Raw genomic sequence first — 27880 nt, 5'->3', positions numbered from 1 at the left:
TTTGCCTGTCTGGCGCTTGGTGATGACGCAGGGCTTCCTGATTGGCTCTGCGGCAAAGGCGGTGGTCCAGTGGCCCGTGAGTTGTGCGAACCGAACACGTGTTAGCTTCTGCGTGGAGTTTAAGGGTCCTGAAGGCGCGGAGTGTTAAAACCTACCGGTGAGTGTCCTTTTTCCATGCTGAGGGCAGGTGAGTCGCCCCCATTTTTTGATCGCATTGCAGTCTTGCTCCTACCTCGTCATTTCTTGGTTTCCTGTTGTTCTAGGCTTCTGCCAGCTCAGTCTCCCCAGTGAGATTTCCGGTCACTTACATCTCAGAAAGAAAAGGACCTTCTTTCTCCCAGCCTCTGCCCGAGGGTGAACTGCTGAGCTGGAAGTTTTTCTGAATTTACCAGGTACTGGGGAAGGTATAAGAATAGCAAATTCTGGGGCTCCAGGGATGGCTAACGGAACTAAGAGAAAATTGAACCTAAAGAGCCAAGCCTGGATGTTGTCGAGAACGGTCCATTGAAGGTGGATGTACTTTCAAGGCAGGGTAGAAATTCAGAAATGGAGTTTTGGATCCAGCTATTTGTTGGCAATTCAGCTTACTTACTGGCAAAATGGGATTTTATCTAAACCCTGGAAGTACTGTAATGATTGAAAGTCAATGTGTGTAAAACATTCTGCAAGGAAATGTAAACCAGACTTTAAACTTGTGGAAAGCTGTGCCCCGTAGACCTTGCACTTGCCCTCTAATTTCATTATGAACCAGAAGGAACATGGTTGAACAGGTTGTGTTCCATTCAGACCTTGCACTGTTCTTTTGGAAGAGTTTTCATGGCTATTCTTGGGGAGAGGTGCCTGTTTTTTTCTGAATGAAAAGCAGTGTTTAGAGACGGACATGTAATATAGTATGTGTCCATTTTTGGAGAACAGGTGTATTTAAATGTTTGGGTGAGTATGGAGAAAGGCTATAGAGGCTGAGAAAGTCGGTTAGAGGCAGAGGAGGGAGATGGGGAAAAGAACACTAACACTGTAGCAAAATGGGAAGTACCACAGTTAATATGAAAACATTACACATGCTATTTGACAAACTTCAGTTTCCCCTAAGCCACCAGTGTATATTATAGTCTGTAGAACTGGTCTTCTGTAATTTCAGTGCCAGTTCTGCCAGGTATCACTGGTGACTGTGTTAGTCACTGTTCTGTTGCTGTGAAGAGACAGCATGACCAAAGCAACCCTTTTAAAAGAAAACATTTAATTGGGGGCTTGCCTACGGTTTCAGAGGTGCGATCCATTGTCATCATAGCAGGAAGCATGTTGGCATGTAGGCAGACGCCAGAGCAGCAGCTGAGAACTATGTCCTAATCTCAAGGCAGAAAGAGATTTGGCATGGGCTTTTGAAATCTCAAAACCTATTCCTAATGACACTTCCTCCAACAAGTCCACATCCCTTATCCTTCTAATCCGTTCAAATAGTGCTATTCCCTGATGATTAAGCATTCAAATATATGCGCCAGTGGGGGCCACTCTTATTCAAACGAGCACAGTGACTTTATTAGCTTCACTTAACTTAAATTTATAAATGACAGGTGAAAATAGGATCTATGTTGTATCTGGTTATATGGTATGTTGAGTTAATGTATAAAGCACAGTAAATACTCAATGAATGTAGCTACTTTGCTTGTTAGGCCTATCAGTGGATGAGATTCGTCTACCCTTAGTGTGATTAGCAACATTTATACTTACTTGGTCATCATCTGCATTTGTTTTTTGAGACAGGGTCTCATTCTGTATCCCTATCTGGCCTGGAACACACTCTGTAGTCAGGTGGCCTCCAACTTAGAGATTTGCCTGCCTCTCTGACTCCCGGGTACCGGGATTAAAGATGTGCCAACACTCTCTGCTGGGTGTATGTATTTTTTTTCTTTTCCTTTTTTTTTTCTTTCTTTTTTTAAGATTTATTTTTACTTTCTGCGTATTTTTGCCTGCATGTGTATGTATGTATATACATGTATGCATATATATATATATATATATATATATATCCCCACCACAAGCGTGCATGGTACCCTCAAATGAAAATAGGAAACTCGATCTTCTGGAGACAGAATTACAGACTGTTGTAAACTGCTATGTGGGTGTTAGGGGCCACTCCTGGTTCCTTTGCACAAAAAGCAAGAGTTTTAACCCCTGAGTCAATTCTCTAACCCTGTACTTTCAATTTTTGATGTGCTTCTTTTTTTTTTTAACCTTTATTGGATGATTTAAATGTTCGTTAAACTTCTCTATTCCTTTCCGAAAGGTTTGGATAATGTGTATTCTGTCATTCATTTTCTTGATGGCTATTTCCAAACTCTTAACATGTGTACCTAGTAAAGTTTAATATTGTTAGTTTATCTCTCTCCCACTACCTAATAGGGTAAGAATTTTAATTTAGACTTTTGTAGCATCCATCATTTCTGAGTCAGCTTGGTGCATTATATTGTTCAGAAGTCCTTCATAGTTTGTTTATGTATGTGTATAATTGTTGGCTCTGTATGGGGGAGATATGGATGTTTAATATTTGCATATTTGTAGTTTTTCTTTGCCCCCCAAATGTCATCTAAGCTTGCTGCATTCGCTTACCAAATTTGGGACATCTTCCAAGAAGACAATCCATTCAAGAAACATTTAAAAATTCTTTCTCTCCTGGTAAATGAGGGCAGAATGGTATTAGCGGTGTTAGGGCAGGGTGTTGTCAGAAACACAGATTTGCTCATTCCTGGTCAGTTTTCCTTACACCCTAAGGGTTCTTCCTTAAGGCCCCTACATACCTCTTCTATGGAAATGAAATAAATGGAGAAGACAAAACCAGCAATATAAGAGACTTACAATAAGTAAAAGGTGGTAGGAGGGACATGGTGATAGAAACAAATAAAACATCTCCATTTGATGTTGTGGAGACGTTTGTCAGCATCTCGAAGTTTGCTTCAGTTAGTGATTATGTCACTCCCAAGTTATCTCTTAGAAACTATGCCCTGTGGTTGCTGGAGGCTGTTGTGTAAGTACAGCTTTCTAGTGGATACAATGGGCCAGAGAAATCCTTTGATTTATGCATGGGAGCTGTTTCTTCTCAGCAGCTGCCATAGCCCGGTCATTGGCACATTATTAAAACAAAAGAAAAAAACCCCAAAGCAATAACAACAGCAAACCCAACTATGTACATGAGTGTACATTTATGTCTGTATGGCATACATTAATCATAATAAAGACTTGTACATAAAAAAGTTACAGTTAGAAAAATATATCTAACATCGAATAATGATTGAGAAAAGGAAGTATTAGTTCTTCTAGTTCTGGGAAAAAAATGTTTTGATTTTTGAGTGTTGATTTCCAGTTAAGATGCATTTTCCAGGGCCAGTAAGATGGCTCAGTGGGTAAAGGCACTTGCCACAAACACGTTGTGACCTGATTTTGATTCTTGTGGCCATCCATTGTAGAAGGAAGAACTGAATCCTAAAAACTGTCCTCTAATCTCCACACTGAACTTACCGTACATTTGGATGTACTTGTGTACACACACATAAATTAGTGTAGTGAATACATTTTAAATGTATTTTCTAGTGCTGCCCATTTTTCTTTTTTATTTCTTGAGACAGGCTTTTACTGTGGAAGCCAGGATATGAAGTCAATATCCTCCTGCAACTAGGCTGCGTCTGGGACTGCTTGGCATTCACCATCACAGCTGGCTTGTCCTTAGATTTCTCAGTATTCACTGTACCTTCAGAGTAGAATCACTGACAATACGCAGGACCCTCTTTGAAACCATTTTCCATTTTTATAAGCTTGCCCTTCGATAATTTGAAATTACCATAGTTTGGTGAAACTCAAGAAGCCCTAAACAGCAGAATGTGGGTATATAGCATCAAGACTGACAGTACAAGCACCTCTCGCCAGCTTACGGAGGATTCGGTTTGCTAAGAGGAGGGTTTGAATTTGACCTTTAAAATTCTGGAATTAACCAACCCAACTAAAGAACTATATCACACAGAGGCCAAGCTCTGCATCTAAGAACTGGGGGCCGATGTCTTCAAAGGGCTAGCATTTGTAACTGAATATCCAATCCATATGGCTTTGCCCAAATGCAGGTGGGGAACCATTTAAAAATTTTGCAACAGTAGAAGGGTTCTAAGTATTTAACAGTCGTTTATGAATTAAAAACAAATAACCCAAAGTGTGTCTGGCAGCACTCATCCTGTGTAGCATTGTGGAACTTCACTGCAGCCTTGGTTTTGAATGAGTGGCTATAATTTGTCTGCCCTCATATCACATGATTCCAACAAACACTGTCCCAAACACCAGCTCAGATTCAATACTGTCGTGTCTTGTGAATTGTCGTGTTTTACTCCACGTACAAAGCTTTCTGCCCATACAAAGCATTGACAATCATAAAATCAGAATATTAATTAACTCTGAAAAATATTCAAGGTATAGTTCCTTAATTTCAAGTATTAAGCCAATGTTTAATTCTTTCTGTAAAAATGAACAAGCACATTCGTTTTATTAGTATGCAAATTTGCTTTAATCGCTTTCCATTTGTGTGTGCACATGCCTGTAGAGGCCTGAGGCTAATGTCAGAAACCTAGAGCTTACCAGTATCGCTGGTTTCTTCAGCCAGCTAGCTTAGAGGGTGCCCGCTCTCTGCCTCTTGAGGCTGGGATTACAGGCACGATGTCATGCCCACCTGGCATTCACATGGGTTCTGGGGATCCAAACTCCTGTCCTCCCACTCAACACAAGTGCTTAACCATCGAGCCAGCTCCTCAGTCCCTTCATGTTTAATAAATGGTAAAATCATGTGTGTACCAGAGGTGTGTCTTAAATTTTCTTTGATTTGTTAGTAATTTTTATGTTTATTTTATGTTACATAGGTTTAATGACAATTTCTTTGGCAGAAGAGGGTTGTGACTAGAAAATGTGTAAGAAGCTGTACTCCATTGTCACCAAGGGCTTCCCAGCAACGTGGCTGTGGTTAAGAGTAGAAGAAGCTGTGTTTTCAGTCACAGGCAGATGGAGTAGGGTAACAGGGAGGATGCAGTCAGGATTGAGCCGGTTATGCCCCAGGCTCTCCTGTTACATGAGAGGGACCTTAGGCCATCTCTGTTCTTCCCTCAGGGGAGAATGACCAGGACCCTCCCCAAGGGAAGAGTGAATCTTGGAAGCCAAGAGTCTGGGCTTCTAGGTTTAAATGCTTCTACATTTTTTGTATGGTGCCAGGTCAATTTTTGAACAGTGCCTTGGAGAATGAGTTTCTTTATATTGAGAGGACTTGTGACAGTTGCCTTTATGAATATAATTGTTACCTAAGCTAATTCTCTTTGCCCCAGTTTTTTATTAAGCTTCCTGAATGGGTCTTCTTTAGGGCATTCAGGTACTTACTGACCCATTTCCTTAATCTGATTTTGTTGTTTAGTCTCCAATTTTAAAAATTGCTCTTGGAGTTGTTGACTTGAATTTCATTAAAAAAAAATTCTAAGTTTTACATTAGATTAAGTTTTGCTTTGCATTTTGGCTTTGGGTTAGAACACAATTTCCAACCATTTTTGCAGTGGTGCTATGCATAGCTCTGTCATTTTGTTCCATGTATTTGTGCAAAATGGCCTCCTTTAATTTCTGTAATTTCTACATCTGAGTGAAAAACCTATGACACTTGTATGTTTTCTCTGTCCATTCTTAAGCTTTACTTTTTACGTATTCCGATACTCCTCTGTGAAGGCTCTTATTACCTTTCTGAATTTAATTTAAAAACACAACTAATGTGTACATTTAAGTCCTTTACATACCTTAAACAACTTGACATTCTCTGACAGGGAAGAACAGCAAATTCTGGTTTCTAGAGCCGTCTGAAGTAGCTCCATATTTTTCTTTCCTCAAATGTTTACTGCTCTTAACTTTGCTGTAGCATGGCTTCAAAGTGCTGCTGGTTTACAATAGTTTATAAAATTAGTTCTAGCCAATTAATACATGAATATGATTCTGGTGTAAATTTTTCAAGGTTACACTCTTATTAGCCAGTAATTACGTTTTTATAATGTTGTAGAACAAATTTTCATTTTTCAATAGTTTAAATAACTATCAACAAAGTTTTTGCTTTTTAGAAAGTAGCTTTTATACTATTTACTGTTAAAACTGTTTCTCCTTAACTGTTATTTTTTTTATTTTATTTTATTTTTTTGGTTTTTCAAGATAAGGTTTCTCTGTGTTGCCCTGGCTGTCCTGGACTTGTAGACCAGGCTGACCTTGAACTCACAGAGATTGGCCTACCTCTGCCTCCCCCCGCCCCCCCGAGAGCTGGGATTATAGGTGTGTGCCATCGCACCCTGCCCAGTTATTTGTAATAGTATTACTTTTTTGAGATGATTAATATAAATGTTTGCTGATAATAGGAGAAACTAAATGGAGTTGAAACAACTGAGAATAAATTTGAGATTGAGTTTAGAAAACTTAGAAAGTATTTATACCCTTCCCTTTTAAAGTAATTTTTAAGTCTTTGAGAATTTCATACAACATATCTTGATGAGATTCACAGCTCTCCCCCTTCCAGGTCTACCCCTCCCTCCTTAGTTCCCTCTCCCATTTCTTGTCTATGTTTTCCCCAGCTTAGTTTTTAAGTAGGCTCTTTCAGTGAATATGGGACTCCTATTTGTCTGTTTGGCTGGCAGACCCGTGAGCTCCAAGCGTCTGACAAACCCCCTTGTCCACCCCATCACCCCCCACTTCCATCCCCATGTCGGGTTACAGATCCTCGCCGACATGCCTGGCTTTTACATGGGTGAGTAAACTCGGGTCTTCATGATTAGGGCAAGCACTTGGCCCATGAGTTATCTTTCCAAACCCTAATAGCAGTAATTGTTGTATTTCTTCATTTGTGTCAACCTGAAATGATGTTATAGTCAAAGGAAAGTGACTTTTTCACAAACATTGTTCTTGGTTTTATAATTTATGATTTATATGAAGTCTCTTTGGAATTTACAGAAGGTAATTATTCTGATGGTTAATATTCTTGACTGTAATAACTGTCTTATTTAAATATTCTTTTTGTGTTTCCAAATTCTGTTTTTACGTAGTGTGAATGCTTGTTTATTTGCTCATCTCTTTGTGTATGTGGAGGGTGGTGCACGTCTCTGTGCATGCTAATGGAGGTCGGGAACAACATCTAATGTCATTCTTTAGGCCTGGACCACCTTTTTTTGAGAAAGGGTTTTCATTGATCTGGGGCCAGCAGATTAGGCCAGGCTGGCCAGCCATCTACCCCCGAGGGAGCCATTCGTCTCCAACTCCTCAGACCTAGGTTTACAGGCATGTACCCCACCCAACGGCCTAGCTTCTTAAAAATGTGGATTCTGGTGATTCAGCTCAGGTCCTTTTACCTATTGAGGTATCTGTCCAACTCTGTCGGTTTTGTCTTAAACAATGACTAACTTTGAAAGTAAAGCTTCAGAAGATTGGCTCTGCAGTTACAGTTTATCACAAAACTGTAATAAATTGTTTACTAATTAAACTTGGGGGCATGCTGTGGGATGATTCCTTCTGTAAAGTGCTGGCTGGGCAAGCGTGAGAACCTGAGTGTGGGTCCCCAGCACCCATGTAAATGCCTGGCGTGGCCGTTATGCCCCTGTAACGCACCACTAGGGTGCTGAGACAGCTGGATCCTGGGGAGCCAAGCGACACCCTGGCCTCCACCATCTGTGCACTTATGGGAGTGAGCACTCGTACAGACACATGCATACAAAACCGTGGCCTGGTCCTGTTGTCAAGAATCCCCCAGGATCCTTGATGTCGTCGTGTAATGGCAGTATTTATAGAATGTTGGTATGTCCAGCGATACTTGAACTTTAAAAAGTGTGTTTGATGGTGTGTGTATGTGTAAGGGCCATAGCACATATATGTGGAGGCCGAAGGACAACTTGGCAGAGTCAGGTCTGTTCTTCCCCCTTTATGAGGGGATCAGACTCAAGCTGGCAAACTTGGCAGCACATTTACCCATTGAGCCGTCTCACTAACCCTCCGTTGACATTTTATAAATGATCAGCCATACTGTTTATCAAACATTTTAAAAGCTCAGAATTTTTCACACTAAGTACTAATTATTTAACAACATTCTACAAATAATGTTTTCTGGTGTTTTTTTACCCCCCAAACACTCCTGGTGTATTTATAGAAGTTAGAATATCTGCTGTATTTTTTCTTTTTAAAAAATTGTCGTTCCCATTATGAAATCACCCAAAGATCATTTATATGCTCCTGTAGTTTCTCATCTCTATGTGAATAAATTAGAATATAAACCCACTTTACAGATAATCTGTTATTTTATGCTGTGTAGTCTTTGTATATATCCATTGTAGCGTTTTGGATTTTTTTAAAAAAATTGAACAACACTATTAGAAAAACAAACCAATATTGCTTAGTGTTCTCTCAAGTTGGAGAAAGAAATGCGTTTAAATTAGCAGCGTGTGCTCTAAGTGGCATGACATTCCCTCTGCATGTTTTCAAACCTGAGTGACCTCATGTGCCATTCTTTCACAATGAAACCTTCTATTTCAGTTCTTTCATTTGCTTTGTTTTCGTCAGTTTCACAAAAGCATGTACATGTGTGCATGTGCAAACACACAGACATTTCAAAGCGATTGGTGTTATCATTTTGCTCTGGAACTTTGGGGAAAGAATCTTGGTCTTTGTTTTTTCCCCCTGTCCCAGTCCTAATACCGAAGACAGGTATGAACTAGAGGTCATAGACAAGTAGCTATTCATCTTGGTGTACATTGCTTTCTTTGCCTTTAGATGTCAAGAATTGCCTTCTAAATTTAATGTTGTTTTCTCCTTAGAACCTAGAAGAATCCCTAACAATGAAGCTGAGTCTCATCAAAGTCGTTAATGGCTGTCGTCTAGGAAAAATTCAAAACCTGGGCAAAGCCGGGGACTGCACAGTGGACATTCCAGGCTGTCTCCTATACACCAGGACTGGCTCTGCCCCACACCTGACCCATCAAACACTGCATAATATCCACGGGGTCCCAGCCATGGCCCAGCTCACACTGTCATCCCTGTGAGTGCTGACCCTAATCTTCAGGTATCCAGCCCTTAGATGCAGCAGAGGAAAGTTTCTTTTCTTTTTCTTTTCTTTTTTTCTCATGCATAATTAGTAGAGTTTTAAAACGAAACCAGAAGAGAAGTATTAGATATTATATAACAGTTGGTCCTCACCTGGAGCCACAGGCCAGACCTGTATGTTACCAGTGCTTTACTTTTCCTTCCAACTTTCAGGCCCTTTCTGTTGCGCCCTGCATGTAAGAGTACCACATGAAGTTCAGAGGTCCTTCTGCCCTCTGCACCCATAGTTACTGGTACAGCTTTATGAAAACAAGATGAATAGAGTCAAATAATTTTGTTAAGTACAAATTAACTTGATATTTAATTGAAGATTTTGTTGTATTATCAAGTAACTGAGTTATTGTGTTAGTAGTGATTTTTAAAGGGGTGGAAAAAAGGGAAGAAAATCCCAGTGCTCTGAAGCAGTTGTTTTTGCATTGGTTTTTATTCTCATATCCCGCTGGCAAGTTGTGTACCTTCATTTTAAGTGATGAGCCCAGCCTGCCGCCTGGACAGCTTGAATAGTGGTGTGCTTTGCTGTTGAGGATGGCATTCACCATAATGTGGCTAATTTGGAGAAGAGGGTTTGGGGTGTTGTCAGAGTAGCTAGAGAACCATTCCTTGCTGTGTTGTGCAATTTCCTGGTTTTCTTACAGAGCAGAGCATCATGAAGTCTTGGCAGAGTATAAGAAAGGAGTTGGAAGCTTTATAGGTAAAGACTATTTAGATTACGTGTGTGTGATTTGTGGTGTGTTGATTTGGAGTTTGGAGGCCCTGCTGAATTCTCTCATTTCTTGCTTTTAGAGACAGGGTTTCTCTGTGTAATCCTGGCTGTCCTGGAACTCGTTCTGCAGACTAGGCTGGCCTCAAACTCACAGAAATCCACCTACCTCTGCCTCCTGACTGCTGGGATTAATATTAAAGGCATGTGCCACCACTGCCTGGTGGCGACCACCGCTACCGCTGCTGCTGCTGCTGCTTCCGCTTCCGCTTCCTCTTCCTCCTCTTCTTTTCCTCCTCATTCTCTTCTAATAATCTTTGGGGCATCTAAATGAAACATTGAAGATTGAAGGTCCATTGGGAAGCACATGATTCTGGGTGCTTTTCAGGGTCAGGGTTACATACATGTATCATGACATAATATACATATTATCATGACAGACCACAGGGGCAATATATTCCTGCTCTGGCTACATGTGAAAGGTGGTCAGACTAAAGAAAGAATTACTGAGGAAAAAGATGAGTGGTTATCTTGGCTGGATTAGGGGGGACAGGTGTCAGGCAGGTGAGGGTGAAAGCAGTGGTGATGGTAACAGGTGTAGTAGGGCCAACTCTCCACACTGATTTAATAACCAGAGCAGAAGCCATGGGACTCTGCAGAGCTGAGCATGCATGAGCCTCATTCATAAAGGAGAGGGTGAAGACTTCATACGCAGTTGTGTTCTGACGTCACTGTTGTCTTTTGTTCTGGAAGTAGGATTATGCACAAAAACATGTGCCCATTTAGTCGGAGGAAGACCTTAGTGGTAGCAGCTACAAAACCAGGTCTCCTGTGGACCACGCTCTCCTTGATTTCCCCCCAATATGTAGGCCTGTGTAAGTAAATAAATGGCTCCTGTGTCCTTGGTCATCTGTTCTTCCTTTTCAGAAGGAAGCTGCATGCTGCCTCTCGGGTTCAGAAGAGGAGACTACATAAACAGTCTCCATAAATCGAGAACAATTTTAACCACTAGCTTTAAAGTCTACAAGCTTTTCACTAAGTGCTCATGGCCAGTGTGCACTCTGTAGAGATAATTGTAATAACTGAAACTTAGCAAATAAGGTAGAACACTACAGAAGTTTAAAATGTTTTAAATTTGTTTTGCCCTCTTTTGAAAAAGTGAATTGTGGAAAATGTGGGGTTCTATATGAAATTTAAGTATATATGATTATCTAATTGTTTTCAATTATTTTTTTCATGTGTCTGAATGTTTTGTCTGTCTGTCTGTATGTTTACCATGTGCACACCTGTCAGAAGGGAGTGTTAGACCCCCCCTCCTGAAACCTGAACTACAGATGGCTGTGAGCCGCCAAGCTGGTATTGAACCCAGATACTCTGCAAAGAGCAACAAGGGCTCTTAGCCGTTGAGCCATCTCTCCAGCCCTTGGCTTACTAATCATCTTAAAAGATTTTTTTTTTTTTAAATAATTTTCCTTTTGACTTAAGTATCCACAAATCTAGTCATCTTGGGTCCATTAAACATACCGAAAGTGAGACTCAAATTAGATCCATTCACAGTATCCTATAGCTTTCCTGTAACCCTAGGGACCTGTGATTATTGTTAACAAAATCAGTTTTTGACTCCATCTTCTGTCTCTTTAGTAGGTAGTGCTTTTTGGATATCTCCTAGAGTGAGCATACTTGACAGTAATTTCTGAGCCACAGTGGTGAGGAAGAGGTGGGAGCATTAGAGTTCAAGACCAGTCTGGGCTACAGAGTGAATTTGAGACTCAAGAAAACCAAAACCAACCAAACCTAAAACAAAACAAAACTTAGGTATTAAAAGCCTTCAAATCAAATTCAGCATGATCAGTATGTCACTGAAATGTATCATTAAACATAATTTTAAAGTCCCACAGTTTAAAATTTTTTTTTCAACACTTTAAAAATCTAAGTTCTCTTTAAAAACTCAGTGTCGCCTTAAAAGTCCAAAGTCTCTGAACTGTGGGCTCAGTTTATAAGAAGTAAATTATATACTTCCTTACTCCAATAAGGAAGAACCAGGGCACAGTCAATCAGATCAAAGCAAGACCAGAATTTCAGAGTGTGAAAAGCTCAGCGCTTGACATCTGCGATTTGCCAGCGGCACTTCTCCAGCTCTGTAATCCAGCTTACCTAGTAGGTGCAGACCAGCTCTGTTGAAGAGTTGCTGCTGTCCTTGGTGGCTATCTCATGGTCCTGGCATCTCCAGTATGCTGGATTCTCCATAAGCTACACCTTTACCAGTGGCCTGGCTGGCCTCTCTTCAGGCACTCCAACTCTGTCACATGGTACCAGGCCCCAGCTTCTCTCCATGACTCCTTCAGTCCTGGGCTTTCTGCTGCAGATGAGGCTGTACCTTCACCAGTGGCCTCTCCTGGTGATCCCTCACAGTGACAAGCCTCAGCTGCTTTTCATGACCTCTTTATGCCTTCAGAACCAGTACCATGTGGGAGATTCTTACAAAGTTCAGCTGCCAGCATGAACCAGCCTTGGCCCTCCCTAGATCACTGCTTCTGTGTGCTGACCCTGAGAAAATATGCCACTTCATTGTTATCTTGTCTTACTTCTGAGTTTTCAGTCCCTGCTAACCAGCATAGATAGTCCCAGAAAAGCAGAGGTTTCACTTTAGTGCAGTGGTTCTCAACTTTCCTAATGCTGCAGCCTTTTAATACAGTTCTTCGTGCTGTGTGATGACCCCCCCAGCCATAAAATTATTTCATTGCTACTTCATAACTGTAATTTTGCTACTGTTATGAATCACAATGTAAATATTGTGAAAGGGTCCTTTGACCCCCCCCCAAAGGGCTCGCTACCCACAAGTTTAGAACCACTGCTTTAGTGGGTTTGGTGTCTTACTAATCACGACTTACTCTAGAGCTCCAGCTGACCAGAACCACAGGTTCTCAATTCAAAATGTTAGAAGAATGGCCCTGATAGTGGCTTTGAGGGACTCTGGAACTTCCTAAGCCAGACCTCCACTGTCTGCATCTGTCCCAGCATTATCTTCCAAGGTCTCACAACAACTCATTAAGCTCTAAGCTTTCCAGCCCAAAGTTCCAAAGTTTTCATGATGCTTTCCCAAACAACATGGTCGTGTCTGTCACAACAGTTTTCCCTGATCCTGATACCAATTTCTGTCTTACTTAGGATTTCTATTGTAATAAAGACACTATGACCAAACCAACTTGGGCTGGAAAGTACTTATTTAAAGGGTTACATATCCTGACAAAAAGTGAAGCAGAGGCCACAGAGGAATGCTGCTTACTTACTTGCACCTCATGACCAGCTCAGACTGCTTTTGTATAGAACCCAGGACCACCTGCCCAGGAATGGCACTGCCATGGTGAGCTGGGCCCACCAATATCAATCATTAATCAAGAAAATGCTGCACAGATTGGTCTATGGGCCAATCTCATGGAAGCAATTTCCCGTTGAATTTCCTCTTCTCAGATATGTCTAGGTTTGTGTCATGGCAGCACAACATAAGCCTTTAGACTTAATTCCTTTAGGTTGGAGGGTCTCAAATCATTCTCTTCTTTTTTTCACAGGCCCTCTATAAATCCAAGATCAGCAAACCAACTGTTTGCTGAGATAAGAATTGCTTTATCTACCAGCACAAGCTGGGAAGCTTTTCCCATAGCACTTGGAACAGTTCTTTTTGTATCTATACAGGCATGCCAGAATCACTCTTCTATTGTTCCCTGCACGATCCAGTCAGCCCTGGCCCAGCTGGTTATGTAACAAATAAGGTGTGTTCTCAGGAGGACCCTCAAGACTGCAGTCTTGTCCCGGGAAGTCCAGTTATGGTGGCCCTCAAATGCACGTCCCCGCGAATGGGTTGATTCCTTGATGCCCTCTAGTTAAGTTGATTTTAACAGAATGTAGTGATTCACGATTGAGGAGGGCTGCTTGAATGAAGTTTGGGAATAGACCCTCAGCATTTTTCTGTTGTTGGAAAAGTTTAGAGGGTGGAGGAAAGTCGGGTACCTGCCAAATAGGAAATCCTGGGAGGAGAGTAAGTAGTCTTTGGATCAGCACTTTGTATGTAGAGTTGGCCCTGGGAGGAGTGGGAGAGCGCCTGGACCTGTGTATCCTGAAACTTCAGTCAGCTCTGCTGCCGGTAGATCAGAGTTCAAAGAGACTGAATCTCTAGCCAGAGGCTGTAGCGAATGGTATTGGTAGACCCGCTGAGTTTAACCTGAGCGGCAGCTCTGTCGGCACAGTCCCTTAGGACAGCACGGGCAGAGCTCAGTGTGCACCACTGCCTTACGAGAGCAGTTACTTCCTGCACACAGTGTCTGTTAATTTCACTTATGAATACTGTTTGGTTTGTTAGTTTCTGACACAGGGTTTCTCTGTGTAGCACTGGCTGTCCTGGAACTTACTCTGTAGACCAGGCTGGCCTTGAACTCACAAAGATCCATTCACACCTCTGTCTCCCAAGTGCTGGGATTAAAGGCGTGTATCACCACGGCCCAGGATGAACACTGTTTTCAATTGTTCTTCTGACTTATGATTTTTATTTTTAATTCGAACTTTTAAAAATAGTCTGTTTTACTATTCATATAAATGCAAATCACTGTAAGAACTTAGCAATGAACTCTGTCCAGGGAATCTGAGCTGAGCACATTAAAGAAGGTAATATTTCAACTCAGTTTCTTCAAGGATGCATAGTATTTAGCCAGGCAAGGAAGTAGAAGGGAGTTATTTCAGTTAAAATGTAGATGGTAGTGGGAGTTTAAAAGGACTCAAGATTGTCTAGTTTCCATAGGCTTGAGTTAGGATGGAGGTGATACAAGAGAGGGTTTCACAGAGAGATGGAATAACTCTAGGAGTTGAACTGGATGACCACGGAAGGTTTTTTTCTGGGTTATAAGGTCCCAAAATCTGGAGTATAGAGAGGATCTTTTATTCAACATGTTTAGGTTATTGGATTGACAGATCTCTCTACTTGTTAGGAATTAGCACACACAGTTGTATTATTTACTTTTAATTTTCATGTTACTCTTGTTAATTCCTCATCTCTTGCTCCATGGCAGTCTGTGTCTGTGTGGGGTTTTGGAGGTCGAGTGGAAATGACTGTTTCCAAGTTCATGGCAATTCAGGAGGCCCTGCAGCCCGACTGGTTCCAGTGCCTCTCGGATGGGGAGGCATCTTGTGCAGAAGCAACTTCCATTAAAAGGGCCAGGAAGTCTGTGGACCGGTCCCTTCTGTTCCTGGACAGCTGCTTGAGACTACAGGAAGAGTCTGAGGTGAGGCTGCCTACTAGCTGCTATGGAGATGCTCACCTTTCTTCCGTTTCAAAGTGCACCTTGGCTGTTCACCACCTACTTCTGTTCCTTTCTTGTTTGCTTCACTTGTTCCTATTTCTCTTTTCTGAACCCCAGGAAGTTTTCTTCTCCAGGATTCCATCTAGGCTCTTCTCACTGTACCCTGTCTGTCGTCCCCATGCTGCCTTCCTTCCCTTAGTTTTAAGTACTTGTGAATACTTCGGAAAATGTTTATACTATCAGTTTCCTTTTACTTCCCTGGAGAATTGTGACTGTATAATTACTGGGCTATAGCTAAGTTGTGGCTGTAGAATGTCCTTCAAGCTCTGGAGGTCTTACCTCCTCAAGCCTACTCTTCCCCAATACTTTACCTCAGCTTATGGCATTCACCAGTTTCCAATGCCCAGGAATTTAAGCTTCCTAAGGGATCATCCACCTTTACTGTCCAGTCTGTACACATCCTTGACTCCACCACTTTAAACATGCCTCGAATCTCCTTCCTTCTCACACTTCCTGTTGTACCCAGTCTCTCATGGAGGTGGTTACCTCTGAGCAGTTTTAGCTACCTTCATCCATTCTCATTTTTGTCTAACAGGTCTTCAGCTCTGCTTTTCGATCACCGGAAAGCACAGATGTGAGCCCACCACCTGCTTTCCTGGAGAATTCAGTGATTTCACTTCAGCTCTCTCATGCACCTGGCATGCCCCTGCTCATCATGGACTGCCTTCTCCAATGACCGAAGTCAGGCCTTTTGAGTGGTTTTGCAGTTCCTTGAGGCATGCATTTGTTTCGTTGTGGGCCACCCAAACCCACATATTTTCTTTTCTTATCTCCAGGCGTATTCCCTCTCTTGCTTCCATAAAGTTCATTTGATTCACTCATCTGTTTATGAAACTGCCTGTGACACTTCCAGAAGTCCCAATCATCCTCCGATAACTCTTTAATTTTTATGTGCTGTATTAATATGTGTGTTTAATTTATATGTAGCCCCAGCCATACTGTACTGCATTGATTTTTCTTATATATCTGCTTTTACTAAGCTGTGGTATTCATTTTTTGTGTGTCATTTATATCTTTAGCAGAATGTCTGATGTATAGCAGTAGGGAAGTGTTACGATGAGGTGATGAAGATTAAGCTGTGTCAGTAAATTGGAGCGCTTGAGAACAGAGTTAATATGCTACTGAAGGATGCAATACTTAGTAGAAAGCAGATGAAGCAAGGAAGCAAAGGCACAGTGTCAGACTTGATGGCTCATTCCTATAATGCTAGCACTCAGCACATGGATACTGAGGCAGAAGGATCATAAATTCAAGGCCAGTTTAGGTGATCTAGAGAGATTTTGTTTGAAAAAAAGAATTCATGGTGATCAGTAGGGCCAAATTTGGACTTCAGCAGTAAAATTAATTTGGCTAGTAAGCTTAATTAGGGAAAACTTCACTGCTGTTCTGAATAGAACTTAATTTGTAGAGGAGTCCAATGTGGTGGTTTTGCTAAGGATCTGGTATTGGCTTATTAACCAGGTTTTGCAATATTTGTTAGAGAGAAAACAGGACAAAGGAATGTGAGGAAGATGATTAGAAAGTCAAGTGTTCTTGACTACACGCTCTGTAGTCCCTTATCTGAGTCCTTGCAGTCAGCCTTATTTGTTGCTGTGCGTATTAGTCCGATGTGGGGCTCCTTTCTCTATCCCTAATGCTTATAGTATCGTCTTGATATTATTGATAGTGCCTCCTCTCTTAAGTGTTTCACTTTACATAGTACCGTGCACAAGAAAACTTCTTACAGCCGTGAGCAGGAGTTTCCATGATTCCTTTCACTTAGTTACTGGATCTTGTTCTGTTGTTGGTTTTTGTTGTTGTTGTTTTGTTTTTGAGACAAGGTTTCTCTGTTTAGCCCTGGCTGTCCTTGAAGCTCTATAGACTAGACTGGCCTCTAACTCAGAGATCTACCTGCCTCTGCCCCCAAGTTCTGGGATTAAAGTCTTGATCCACCACTGCCCGGCTATGGTTGAGGATCATAAGTGGTTTCAACTGGGATGGTTAGAACTGTGCCAGTGCTACAGGAAGCGTTATCTGTTAGCCATGTCTGCTGTGGAAGCAGGAGAGGGAAGTGGTGGCACCCTGCCCAACATCTGCTGACGCAGTCTAGGCACTCTGATTTATATCGCTTATATCAAAAGCTTGCTTTGTATGGTTAATGGTTAAAAGTTGCCATTTATGTGCCTCAGTGATACTCAATTTTAGAATACACAGAACAGAATAATCATCACATCCTTCGCTGTTTTGTTTCCTGTCCTTGCTTTGGTCACCATCTCCTTGAACTTGTAAAACAGTAAGCTGCACTCATTGTACAATTCTCAGTCAAATTGTGTTGATTGTACCCCTTGACCTGTTGTCAAATGCTGTCTTTCTTCTTTATCACACCACCACTACCTTAGTCCAGGTCCTGTCATCCTTCACCAAGATTAGGGAAGCTGTCTAATCCCAATCCTTAACCATCATTACCCCTAAATTACTCTACAGTGAACAAGTAGTCTGGATGACCTTCTGTTTAAGTTACAGAGCCCTCCCACAGCACTTCAGATTCCTTCCCTGCAGAGCCACTTCTGCTTTATCTCCTGAGCAGCTTATCTTTACAGTCTCTTGTGTATATTTAGTACATAGATAGGCATACCTGCAATACATTAATGTAATCATAGGTTCAGCAGTTTGCATGTTTTCTACTAACAGTATCCTAAATGTTCACTATCAATGCATGGGTTATTATTTCTCCTTTATTCTTTTAAAAACAGCTGCTGAGAAAGCTGTATTGTTTTTACTTTAATCTCTCAATTAAGTTTTTCATTATTCTATACATATCGATACATACATTCTATATACATTATGATACATTTATCTTGATACATTCTATATACCTTGATAAATAACGAATCAATATATTTATATGAGAGATTGTTAGTAGAATTTTATGACTCAAAGATAAAAGCATTAACATTTTTATGAACATTACCTACTTGCCCCCATTTTAGTTACTTCTCTGTTGCTGTGGTAAAACATGACCAAAACACCTTAAGAAAGAAAGCATTTAATTGAGCTCAGTGTTTGAGAGGGTTAGAGTCCATGACGGCACGGTGGCATGAACAGCTGAGAGCTCATATCTTGATGTGCAAACAGAGGCCAGTGAGAACACACTGGGGGTGGTATGGGCTTTTGAAACTTTAAACTCACTCACAGTGACACTTTTTCCAACAAGGCCACACTTCCCAATCCTCAAACAGCCACCAAGTGTGAACCAAGTATTTAAATGCCTGAAATTTACAAGGGACAGCTCATTCAAACCACCTAAGAGCTGAACTAATTTTTGCTCTGGTTGTCTGCGTATAGAAATGCTATTTCTCCACACCTTGGACCCACTCTGTTGTCTCTGTTACATGTTTTGCTACTGAGGGGAGGCTCTCACTGTTTCCTACCTGTATTTCATTTCTAGTGACTGACTGGGTAACTCTATGTGTGCAGGGCACCCACATTTATTTTCTGAGTTTCATTTTTATAATTTCTGTCTAGTTCTGGGGGTAGGGGACCCTTTTTTCAAGAACGTTCTGGGTGTTTTTCTGTTGTATAGATTCTGCATATAGATTGTACAGACATTGGAAAGAATAAGTTCTTCACCTTTGCTATGGTATGCTGTGTACCATAGCCTTGAGGGTCTGAGGTCTTCCTGGTTATGCAGGTTGAGCCGTTTCCATTAGCCTTTAGTTTGTCCAGGAAGGCCTTCCTTATACACAGACAATAAAAAGTTCAATGCAGTCTCTAATACTTGCATAACTGTATTTTTTTATGTTTAGATATTAGTTTTATCACATTTGGTTTTTTGAAGATAGGAGCAAGAAGAATCCTTATTTTTTTTCAAAACCTATAGTCCAGTTGTTTTAGCTGGATTGTCCCTACGTTCCTAAACTTACCTGTAGCTGAGAGATTTGGAGGTTACCTTAAGAAGGCCTGGCGAGTCCTTCAAACTAAAACTCTTACTTTTCTTTTGTACCTGCTCAGAGTACATTTAGTTCAAGGGTGGACATAAAACATGTTGTTTTTACAATATATTCTTAAGAGCCATAAAGGTTCTTTGGGTTCACCATCTGCCTTAGACATTTAATCTACAGCACCTTCAATGAGTTCTTTCTGTCCATTGGACAATCACACAGAGTTCACACAAACAGAAGTCTCAGGTTCTTGCAGTGGTTAAAAGCATTCAATTCTTTCTTCTCTCAGGTCCTTCAGAAAAGTGTGATCATTGGTTAAAAGCATTCAATTCTTTCTTCTCTCAGGTCCTTCAGAAAAGTGTGATCATTGGAGTGATTGAAGGTGGAGACGTGATGGAAGAGAGGTTGAGGTCGGCCCGAGAGACAGCCAAGCGACCTGTAGGGGGCTTCCTTCTGGACGGCTTTCAAGGGAATCCAGCAGTCACAGCAACCAGGCTACACTTGCTGACATCGGTCACTGCCGAGCTGCCGGAGGATAAGCCAAGGCCAGTGCTGGGTCAGGCTGCAGGTCAGCCTCGGGGGAGGCGGCCAGAGGTGCTGATGACAGTGTGGTGCAGGGTTTCTACAGAGTGTCTTTTCCATGTCTTGATTATGTCCTTCCTGTCTTATTTTCGGCCAGCTGGGAAATTTCCATTGAGGCTGCTATCCTAGTTTCAGAATGTAGAAGGGGATAATTGGCATGGAATTAGTTTATTTGATCCTCATAACTGAGGGCAAGTATTCTGTCATTCTTAAGCCAAATACAAACCCTGCTTTGTATTCATGGTAACATGGTACCTGGAGACAAGTGTGAAGTCATAGCACTCTAGTGTAAATCAAGGCATGTGGGAATCTGTGGGATGAGGATATGCTCTGTTGATAAGAACCTTCAAGAAGACTGCTTTTGTTACAAGTTCTAGCTAGTAGTGAGTAGTGTTGTTTGTTTGTCCTTTGTTTAATTGACGTGGCTAGTGGAGTTGGTTCTTTTGTTTGCATGTGTCTCATAATACTGCATGGTAACAAGCGAGGATCCCTAAATTCTGGATTTCAGCAACTGATATACTAGTATCTAAACTTTTTTTTCTTCATGTATTTATTTATACTTCTGTGGAGTCTTGTGTACTCCAGGCTGGCCTCAAACTTGCTCTGGATCCTTCAGCCTCTGCCTCCTGAGAGCTGGGATTACAGGTATGTGCCATTGCTCCTGGTTTAGACAATGCTTGGGAATGGAGCACAGAGCTTTGTGCATGCTAGGCAAGCAGTTTACCAACTGAACCATATATCCCCAGCCACATTTTCTTTTTTTATTAAAAATATACAAGCCAAAACCTAAACCCATAGATGACCCTAGAAGTCATTGTATTGAATGAATAAGCCAGGTACGGAAAGAGCTACTGTGTGACCTCACCTTTGTGGAACGTGAAAATGTCCATCTCCTTGAGGGCTAAGAAGAGTGGAGGGTAGGCAAGATGTTTGTCAAAGAAAGTATAATTATAGTTAAAACACAGGAGTATGCTTAGTAGAATTGTTGTGCAGCCTGGCGACTGTGGTTCACGATGATAATGTTGTGTTGAAAACTGAACAGAATGGGAATTAAGTGTTGTCACCAGAGAAATGGTAATTGTGTGAGATAATGCATTTGTTATTTGGCTACGTTTACCCATTTCACAGTGTATACAAATTCCAAAATACATCGTTTGTGGAAAATACATATAATTTTATATGTCAAAAAAAGATTTTTCAGTCTTTTATCCTTAATGTGAATATTCTTGCCTTTTTACCTGTGACACATTGAGAAACTTGACTCTGAGATGCTGCTTTATTCTCAAGGACTATTATTAGACAGGGCATGTGTAATCCTATTACTTTTTGAAAGCCAGATATAATTACATGCAGTGAAGTACGTGCATCTTAGAGATAGCTTAGAGAATAACACTTGTGCACACAAGGTGTAAGGGTCCCCTAGAACAGAGTCTTAACAGCTCTCCTACCAGCCTTTGTAAGTATGAGCACATGCACGCGCGCGCGCACACACACACACGGGCACACACGCGCACACACACACACACATACACACCCCTTTCCTGTGCCCATTCACTGTGCTATAGATGAACAGCTCAGATGAGCTTTTCTAGTCATTTTCTGGAGTTTCTTGTACTAAGTGTTCACAGATGTCTCTTTCTGAATTTGAAAGCTGGGATTGTTTTTCTCTGAGTGTGTAGAAATGCCTGCTTCGGTTGGAGTGGAGTTCTAAAACCTCAGAGGGATTGAAGGAGGCTGTAGTCAGGAAAGCTGGCATACATTTAAGGGTTCTGCTTGTTTAATATTACATAAGTCCTTTCTAAAAACTCCTTTAAGGAATCAGAAAGTCTGAAAGCCTTTCTCCTCTAATTCATGAAAAGGGCTATGGGTACAAAAACAAACATTAAAAAAAGAAATAGTTTCAGCTAGCCTGTCCTCATCATGTTCATCTCTGTCTTGTTTTATGGCAAAACCTTCTTGAAAATTATTAATGCTCCCAGACTGCCTTAACCCTTGCCTTGGAAGACACCATTTCATTTCCCAGTGCAGACTTTCATTAACAAAGAAAGTACAAAGAAAGCCAAGTAGACTCTTAGACCCTGGCGTCAGTGCTGAAACTCTGAGAGCAAGAGGAACTATTAAATGAATCTGCAAAATACAGTTTAAAAAATGGGGAATATTTGATGGTGAAATAAAGCAAATTGTATTCTTTTAAAAACATCTCTATACTAAGGAGGACCCTAGGAAGGATGTGTAAGTCTCATTGAGAATGGAAAACAGGATAGACACCAGAAGCAATGGAAGAGATGAAGGAAACAGGATGGGAGTCTACGATGGAGGGTCCTCTGAAAGGCTCCACCCAAAGGGATTGAAGCAGATGCTGAGATTCACTACCAGACTTTGGGCAGAGTGCAGGGAGGCTTATAGAAGAAGAGAGGAGTGAGGATAGAGGAACATAGAGGTGACAGGAGCCCCAAAAAGAGACCAACAAAGCTAAAGGATCTGAGCCCAGGTGGTCCTACAGAGACTGATGTACCAATGGAGGACCATGCATGGAGAGGACCTAGAACCTCCCTCTGCTCATGTGTAGCCCCTTGGCAGCTCAGTCTCCAAGTGAGGGGAGAAGAGGCTACCTCAACCATGAACTTGGTTGACTGCTCTCTGATCACTCGCCCCTGTTGATGCAGCCTTGCCAGGCCACGGAGGAAGAGAATCCAGGCAGTCCTGATGAGACTTGATAAGCTATGGACAGATGGCAACGGTGGAGAACTCCCCCTTTTAGTGGACTAGGGGAAGGGGATGAGAATGGGGGGAGGCAGGGTGGGACTGGGGGAGGGGGTTGAAGGAGGGGCTTCAATCGGGATATAATGAATAAATTGTAAAAAAAATAATAAAATTAACATTAATAAAAAACAAAACAACAAACATCTGTGTAGTGTTGAGATGGGCGGTAAACTTCAGCCTGTGACCAGGGAAGTGGATCAGAAAGGTGGGAAGGGCAAATGTTAGAAATGATACTGTTTGCTTTTCAGCTGCTCCTCATGATGATTCTGTGGAAGTCTTTACAATTGCTCTTGCTCTGACAAGAGGACTAGAACAGGGATGTGAAGAAACTGCCCAAAGCAACACAGCAGTTAAATCACCAGTGAAACTGGTCACCATGCTCGTGTGCCTTTCCTTTAAGCTGCAAGCCCTGCCTCACCTTAAGGCCCATGTCTGCCACCCTGAGCTCTGTCACTGTTTTTTTATATGGTTGTTTTTAATGCCCTGTTGATCTGGAAGCATCCTCTAGTTTCATCCTGGCCATTGCCTCATGCTGCTGTTCTCATTATTGTTTCTGCAGGCTCATCTGTGGTGTCAGCCGGCCAGATGAAGTGCTCGAGTGTATTGAAAGAGGAGTGGACTTGTTTGAGAGCTTTTTCCCATATCAAGTGACAGAGCGGGGCTGTGCCCTGACTTTCACCTTTGATTGCCAGCTGAATCCTGAAGAGACATGTGGGTCTTTTGAAGTTTGCTTCACCCTTATCTTTCTCTTTCTCCTATTTCCTGTTAATTTTTGGCCCAAGTCACAAGACAGAAATATGTACACATAGCACCAGCCTTTCATAAAGGTTGATCTTGATATCTTCTTTGTGTTCCCTGGGATGTTGGCACCTAGGGCAAGGCCCTTAATACTATATATATAGGTCATCAGTATGAGAATGTGATTTTTATGGTGAATAAAACAAGAAAGACCTCCTTGTTCACAGCCTGAAAGAAAGAAAATTCAGAGTGAATTGTGATGGAAATCTAAGGAAAGGAAACCTTTGAACAGCTTAGTAAAAGTTAATTTGTTTTTTTACCCACAAAAGATTTCTTGTCTCCCTTTTGCAAGCACCATGCAATTAACTCACAGGGAGACTCATCGTCATCAGATCCTTGTGCCGCCTTTTGCTTTTCTGGGTTGTTTTTTACATACTGAGATATGAAAGCTACTTTCTTCTGCTAATATTGCTTTGAAGTGCTGCCATTTTCTTTCATTGTTCAGTTATTTCAAAGTCAAGACAAGCAATTTCAGATTCTGACACACACATGGGAGTGGAAAAGGACCTGTGACACGGACCATGGGCCAACTCCCTTGAAGCATGTCTTCAGGGGCTTGTGGCCTGCACAGTCCCCCCTCCAGCTTGCAGAGAAGGGCTTCCTTGTCTTCTCTCACTTTCTTTTCAACTCTTTAATCCTATCTGTGTCTGTATGTACTATAAAGTCTGTGCAGTGTTACCTGGTGAAGACTTTAAAGGAAGTTGTCAACTCTTCCCCTAAATGACAAGGATTTTCCAAAATGCCAGAGCTTTGTTTTGTTCCCTCTCAGCAGGCGATTCGTGTGGACAGTTCTATAGCAGTCTGTGTTTTGGGCCCGTGTCACTTTACTGAAATTACCCAGAGGCATCCGGCTGTCTTGGATCCACACAGATGGCTGTCATTCCTTTTCCAAATCCCTCTTCTCTATTTACCTCTGTTGAAGGGAGCTGGATTCCTGTAGAGTAGCTGGCCTTCCTCTTGTGGTTAAGGGAATGTTCTTCCATTAAGCTAGGAGCTCAAGGGGGCGGTGTGGATTTCGTCACCAGAGTCTCTGCACAGAAAACATAAATTAAAATCATGCTGTACATTAATCTACCTAGAATATAGATTGTCACAAAGCCCAGTTTATTTACATGTCCATCTATGTGTCCATTGTGATAAGTCACAGTGATAACTTTTTTTTAATCATTCTTTTATGACAAGATTATATATTATATACTTGGATCGGTGATTAGCTTGGACTTGGTTAGATATCTTCAGTTGTCTTAATGGTGTAGATAATAGTCGTTGGCCACCAGAAATGTACTTCTATTTGTTTTCCTTTTAGATAATTCTAAGTTACAGGGTTAAAGGTTGTGAAATTATAACTAGAATAAAATTTTTCTAGTGTTCACTCCTTATCTGATTTTAATTCAAGACTTTTTATTGGGTTTCCTTCAGTATTGCAACAAAATGGAATTCAAGAAGAAATAAAATGCTTGGATCAAATAAAGAAAATTGAAGCAACTGGGTGCAACCAAGAAATGACATCATTTGAAATTAATCTGAAGGAGAAAAAGTAAGACATTATTTGAAGTTTAGGTTTTGATTTCTGACTTTTTAATTTCAGTCTGTCTTAAGTTTATGTAACTGTTCCCTTTTCAGTTTATGACTTCGTAAAATATTTATAGTCGACATAACTTAGGCCTTCTCGAATATGGTTCCAGAAACCCTTTTTTCTCCCTCTCTGCGTATGCTTTTGGATAGTTTGTCTTGTCAGGACGTTAAGCTAGATAACTATTGCTTTAGAAAAGCTGTCAGAAAGAGACCAATCCATTACTGGGTGTTTTTTATTCATATTACTTTTAATAATGACAGAGGAAAATAAGGATTGCAAGTCAAAGTTGAACTTGTACTTGAGAAGAGCTGAAGTCCCTTTGACTATATACAGGCCATAAGTCAGCTGTCAATGAAGAATGAACTGAAGGGATTTACACCTTTAATCTCAGTGATTAGGCAGAGGTGGGTAGATCTGCAAGTCAGACTAGCCTGGTCTATAAAGCAAGTTCCAGGTCAGCTGAGCTACATGAATCACATACCTTAGTAGGTGATAAAAGTTAACACAAAAATAATTTTTAGTGTGCGCCCCTCAGAGTTACATCCTTTTGCTGTAGTAGCTAATTATGTAACCCTCACAGTCCAGTGATGTAGGCTGTTGGTATCTTTTGTTAATGCATGAGAAACATGCCCAGTTGAGTGATGGAGCCTAGACTCAAGGCCCCAGGCAAAGTGTCCCACCAGAGGCCTCACTCTAAATTTACAGTAGGAGTCTGTATTTGTAAAATGACAGTGAAAATGGTCATTTGCAAGGGAAGATGCAGAACTTGTCTAAGACAGTGTGTGAGCTTTGTAAGTTGTACGGAGGTTGTGCTGTGGCTGCTGGCACTGATGCTCGTGAGTGGAGGAGACCTAACATCATGTGCCACGATGATGCTCTTTCTGGATGAGTGGCCACTGTGAGTTCTCAGCCCCAGGCTTGTGAGGCTCAGTCTGTCAGAGCCCCTCTCCAGCAGGTGCCAGGCAAGGCTGTCATTACATTGGTAACCTAGTGGGTAGCTTGGGGTCTAGATTTCATAGAGTCTTCACTTCCTGGACTCTGTTTGACTTCCTCCCTCAGGTACCAGGAAGACTTTGAGCCGCTTGTGAGAGGGTGCTCCTGTTACTGCTGTAAGAATCACACTCGCGCATATATCCACCATCTGCTGGTGACCAATGAGCTCCTGGCTGGTGTCCTGCTCATGATGCACAACTTTGAACACTACTTCCGGTTTTTCTGCTCCATCCGAGAAGCTCTGAAAAGTGGCACACTGGCACAGTTGAAAGAACTCATCCTCAGACAAATGTCTTGAGAACTGGGAAATACAAACTTGCCTCATGTCCAGAAACAGCAAAGCAGCAGAGATCTGAGCTGTCAGTGTTTACAGTGGGGATGAAGACCATCAGCTCCAAACTGCTCGCAGGAGTGCGGGGGAGGCCTTCTGTAGGTTTCTGTGGTCCAGATTGATCACAGTGATTTGAACTGTGACTTTTAAATTTTCTAGGCTTATTCTACCAGAGTGTAGAGGTGCATTTAGTTGATGAAAAAAAAACATTAGATTTGAGAGAGACTTTTGAAAGGATGATAAGGAACTAGGAACCATTGGGATGGATGAGGCCTGAGTGGAGATGACTGCCTGAGTAGCTTGTCATAGTTGGAGGCGCAGCTCTTGCCTGGAGAAGTCGTCTAGCAGCGTTGACCAATGGTTTAGTTTGTGTCTCCTCATGTTGAAAGGGGCTCTGGGGCACTCTTTCGTCTTTAGTGCTTCCATGCCGTGCTCAGAAGGGTTCTCTTAACTTAGCCATCCCCACCTCTTCATGAAATATGGGCTTCAAACAGTGCTTTTGTAATCACTGGACTTCATTTAGCTCCTTGGCCTATTTGTGACTTGTCTTCTAAGCCACCATCCTAGCCCGTTAGGATCCAGGTTTTGCCTAGCTGCTTTTTCTGGTCGTGCAGGTCCAGCATGACCTGCCTCGGGCTCACAAACTGTCTAACTGCATAATGACTGGCTCTGTCCCTTGTGGGAGATTCCTTTGCTGGGTGTTTATGTGGCTAGAATCCTGGCACGACATTAGAAGATCAGTTTCCATCCCACTCAGCTGTAAGCTCAGGCAAATCCTGGATTAAATGGTGACAGGCAACAGCGGGTGAGACCAAATGATTCTTCTGGGAGTAAAATGTTTAGAATCTCAGCCATACTCATCACTCTCATTATTAATCCCTATTGGCCTGACCTTTTTAATTTTATTTATTTATTTTTTTAATGCAGCAATAAATTTGTCCTGTGGATTTTGAGGTGGTTAGTGAATTGGCATCTGCAGACCCTGAGGCTGGTTGTCCTTCGTGGGTTCTCTATAGTTCTTTTCTTTTTTTGGTGGCATGGCCGGGCTTTTTTTATATGTGTCTTTTCTATATTTATCAGTTTTTCTAAGGAGTACACGAAACATATATGTATATACATCTGCTTTTATAAAAATAATGTCACTTAAAAGATCAATTTTTGTAGGTATAAGAAATGCATTTCTCATATTTTATTGATTTTCAATTTATAGTGGCATTACTGAACATTGTATATAGTAATTATGTAGTTACTGTATTTTTATGTGATGGAAGTCCAACTTTGTTCTTCCTTTTTGGGGCATGACTGCTCTGTGAATCCAAGAGATGCTTATGGAGACAGATTCTGTTCTGTGTTGAATGTGTTTTGTACTTGTTTATATGTTAGTATTCTTGGTCAATACCAAACCCATTATTGAGGGGAATATTAGTAAATATCCAAGAATCCATATAAATTTATGAGTTTCATTTATGTCCAAAACACTGAAAATTCTGTTAAACATTGTTCAGTTCCTTGGATCTTTTTCTTATTAGCACATTTGAAAAAATCCTTTCCTTTTATGTGTAAATGTAGTAAAGGCAATATTCAGTAAACATTTTTAATTAAAACAAATCTTCATTGCATATTGCCTTTTTATAAGTGGTAATAAGTCTACTAAAGTATTAAATTTCCATGGTACAGGGACTGTCCTAAAGATTTCTCGTAGGAAAAAACTCTCTTCAGATTTAATCATTTGTG

At 41.3% G+C, this 27880-nt stretch overlaps 1 protein-coding gene and 1 non-coding gene across 5 annotated transcripts; both read left to right on the top strand.

Moving 5' to 3' along the window:
* The first annotated feature begins 23 nt into the window (after positions 1–23).
* Qtrt2 (queuine tRNA-ribosyltransferase accessory subunit 2) lies at positions 24–27754 on the top strand. 4 transcript variants are annotated; one of them, XM_021652376.2, is made up of 10 exons: positions 24–157; positions 264–392; positions 8847–9067; positions 9768–9823; positions 13526–13602; positions 14893–15105; positions 19449–19648; positions 23008–23159; positions 24666–24783; positions 25882–27754. In XM_021652376.2, the coding sequence occupies exons 3-10, from the start codon at positions 8868–8870 to the stop codon at positions 26111–26113; spliced, it is 1248 nt and encodes a 415-aa protein (XP_021508051.1). In that variant the 5' UTR covers positions 24–157; positions 264–392; positions 8847–8867; the 3' UTR covers positions 26114–27754. The 4 variants fall into 4 exon arrangements, with proteins under 4 accessions (XP_021508051.1, XP_060226430.1, XP_021508052.1 ...); XM_060370447.1 differs by lacking the exons at positions 8847–9067; positions 9768–9823; XM_021652377.2 differs by lacking the exons at positions 24–157; positions 264–392 and having other exon boundaries at positions 8934–9091.
* Positions 2997–3129, top strand: LOC132648873 (small nucleolar RNA SNORA84). Its single transcript, XR_009587259.1, has one exon. It is a non-coding gene; the product is annotated as a small nucleolar RNA SNORA84 (small nucleolar RNA).
* Positions 27755–27880: the final 126 nt, after the last annotated feature.

The sequence above is a fragment of the Meriones unguiculatus genome, chromosome 17 (genome assembly GCF_030254825.1).
Source record: "Meriones unguiculatus strain TT.TT164.6M chromosome 17, Bangor_MerUng_6.1, whole genome shotgun sequence".
NCBI lineage: Eukaryota > Metazoa > Chordata > Mammalia > Rodentia > Muridae > Meriones > Meriones unguiculatus.
This window is presented reverse-complemented; position numbering and strand designations above follow the sequence as displayed.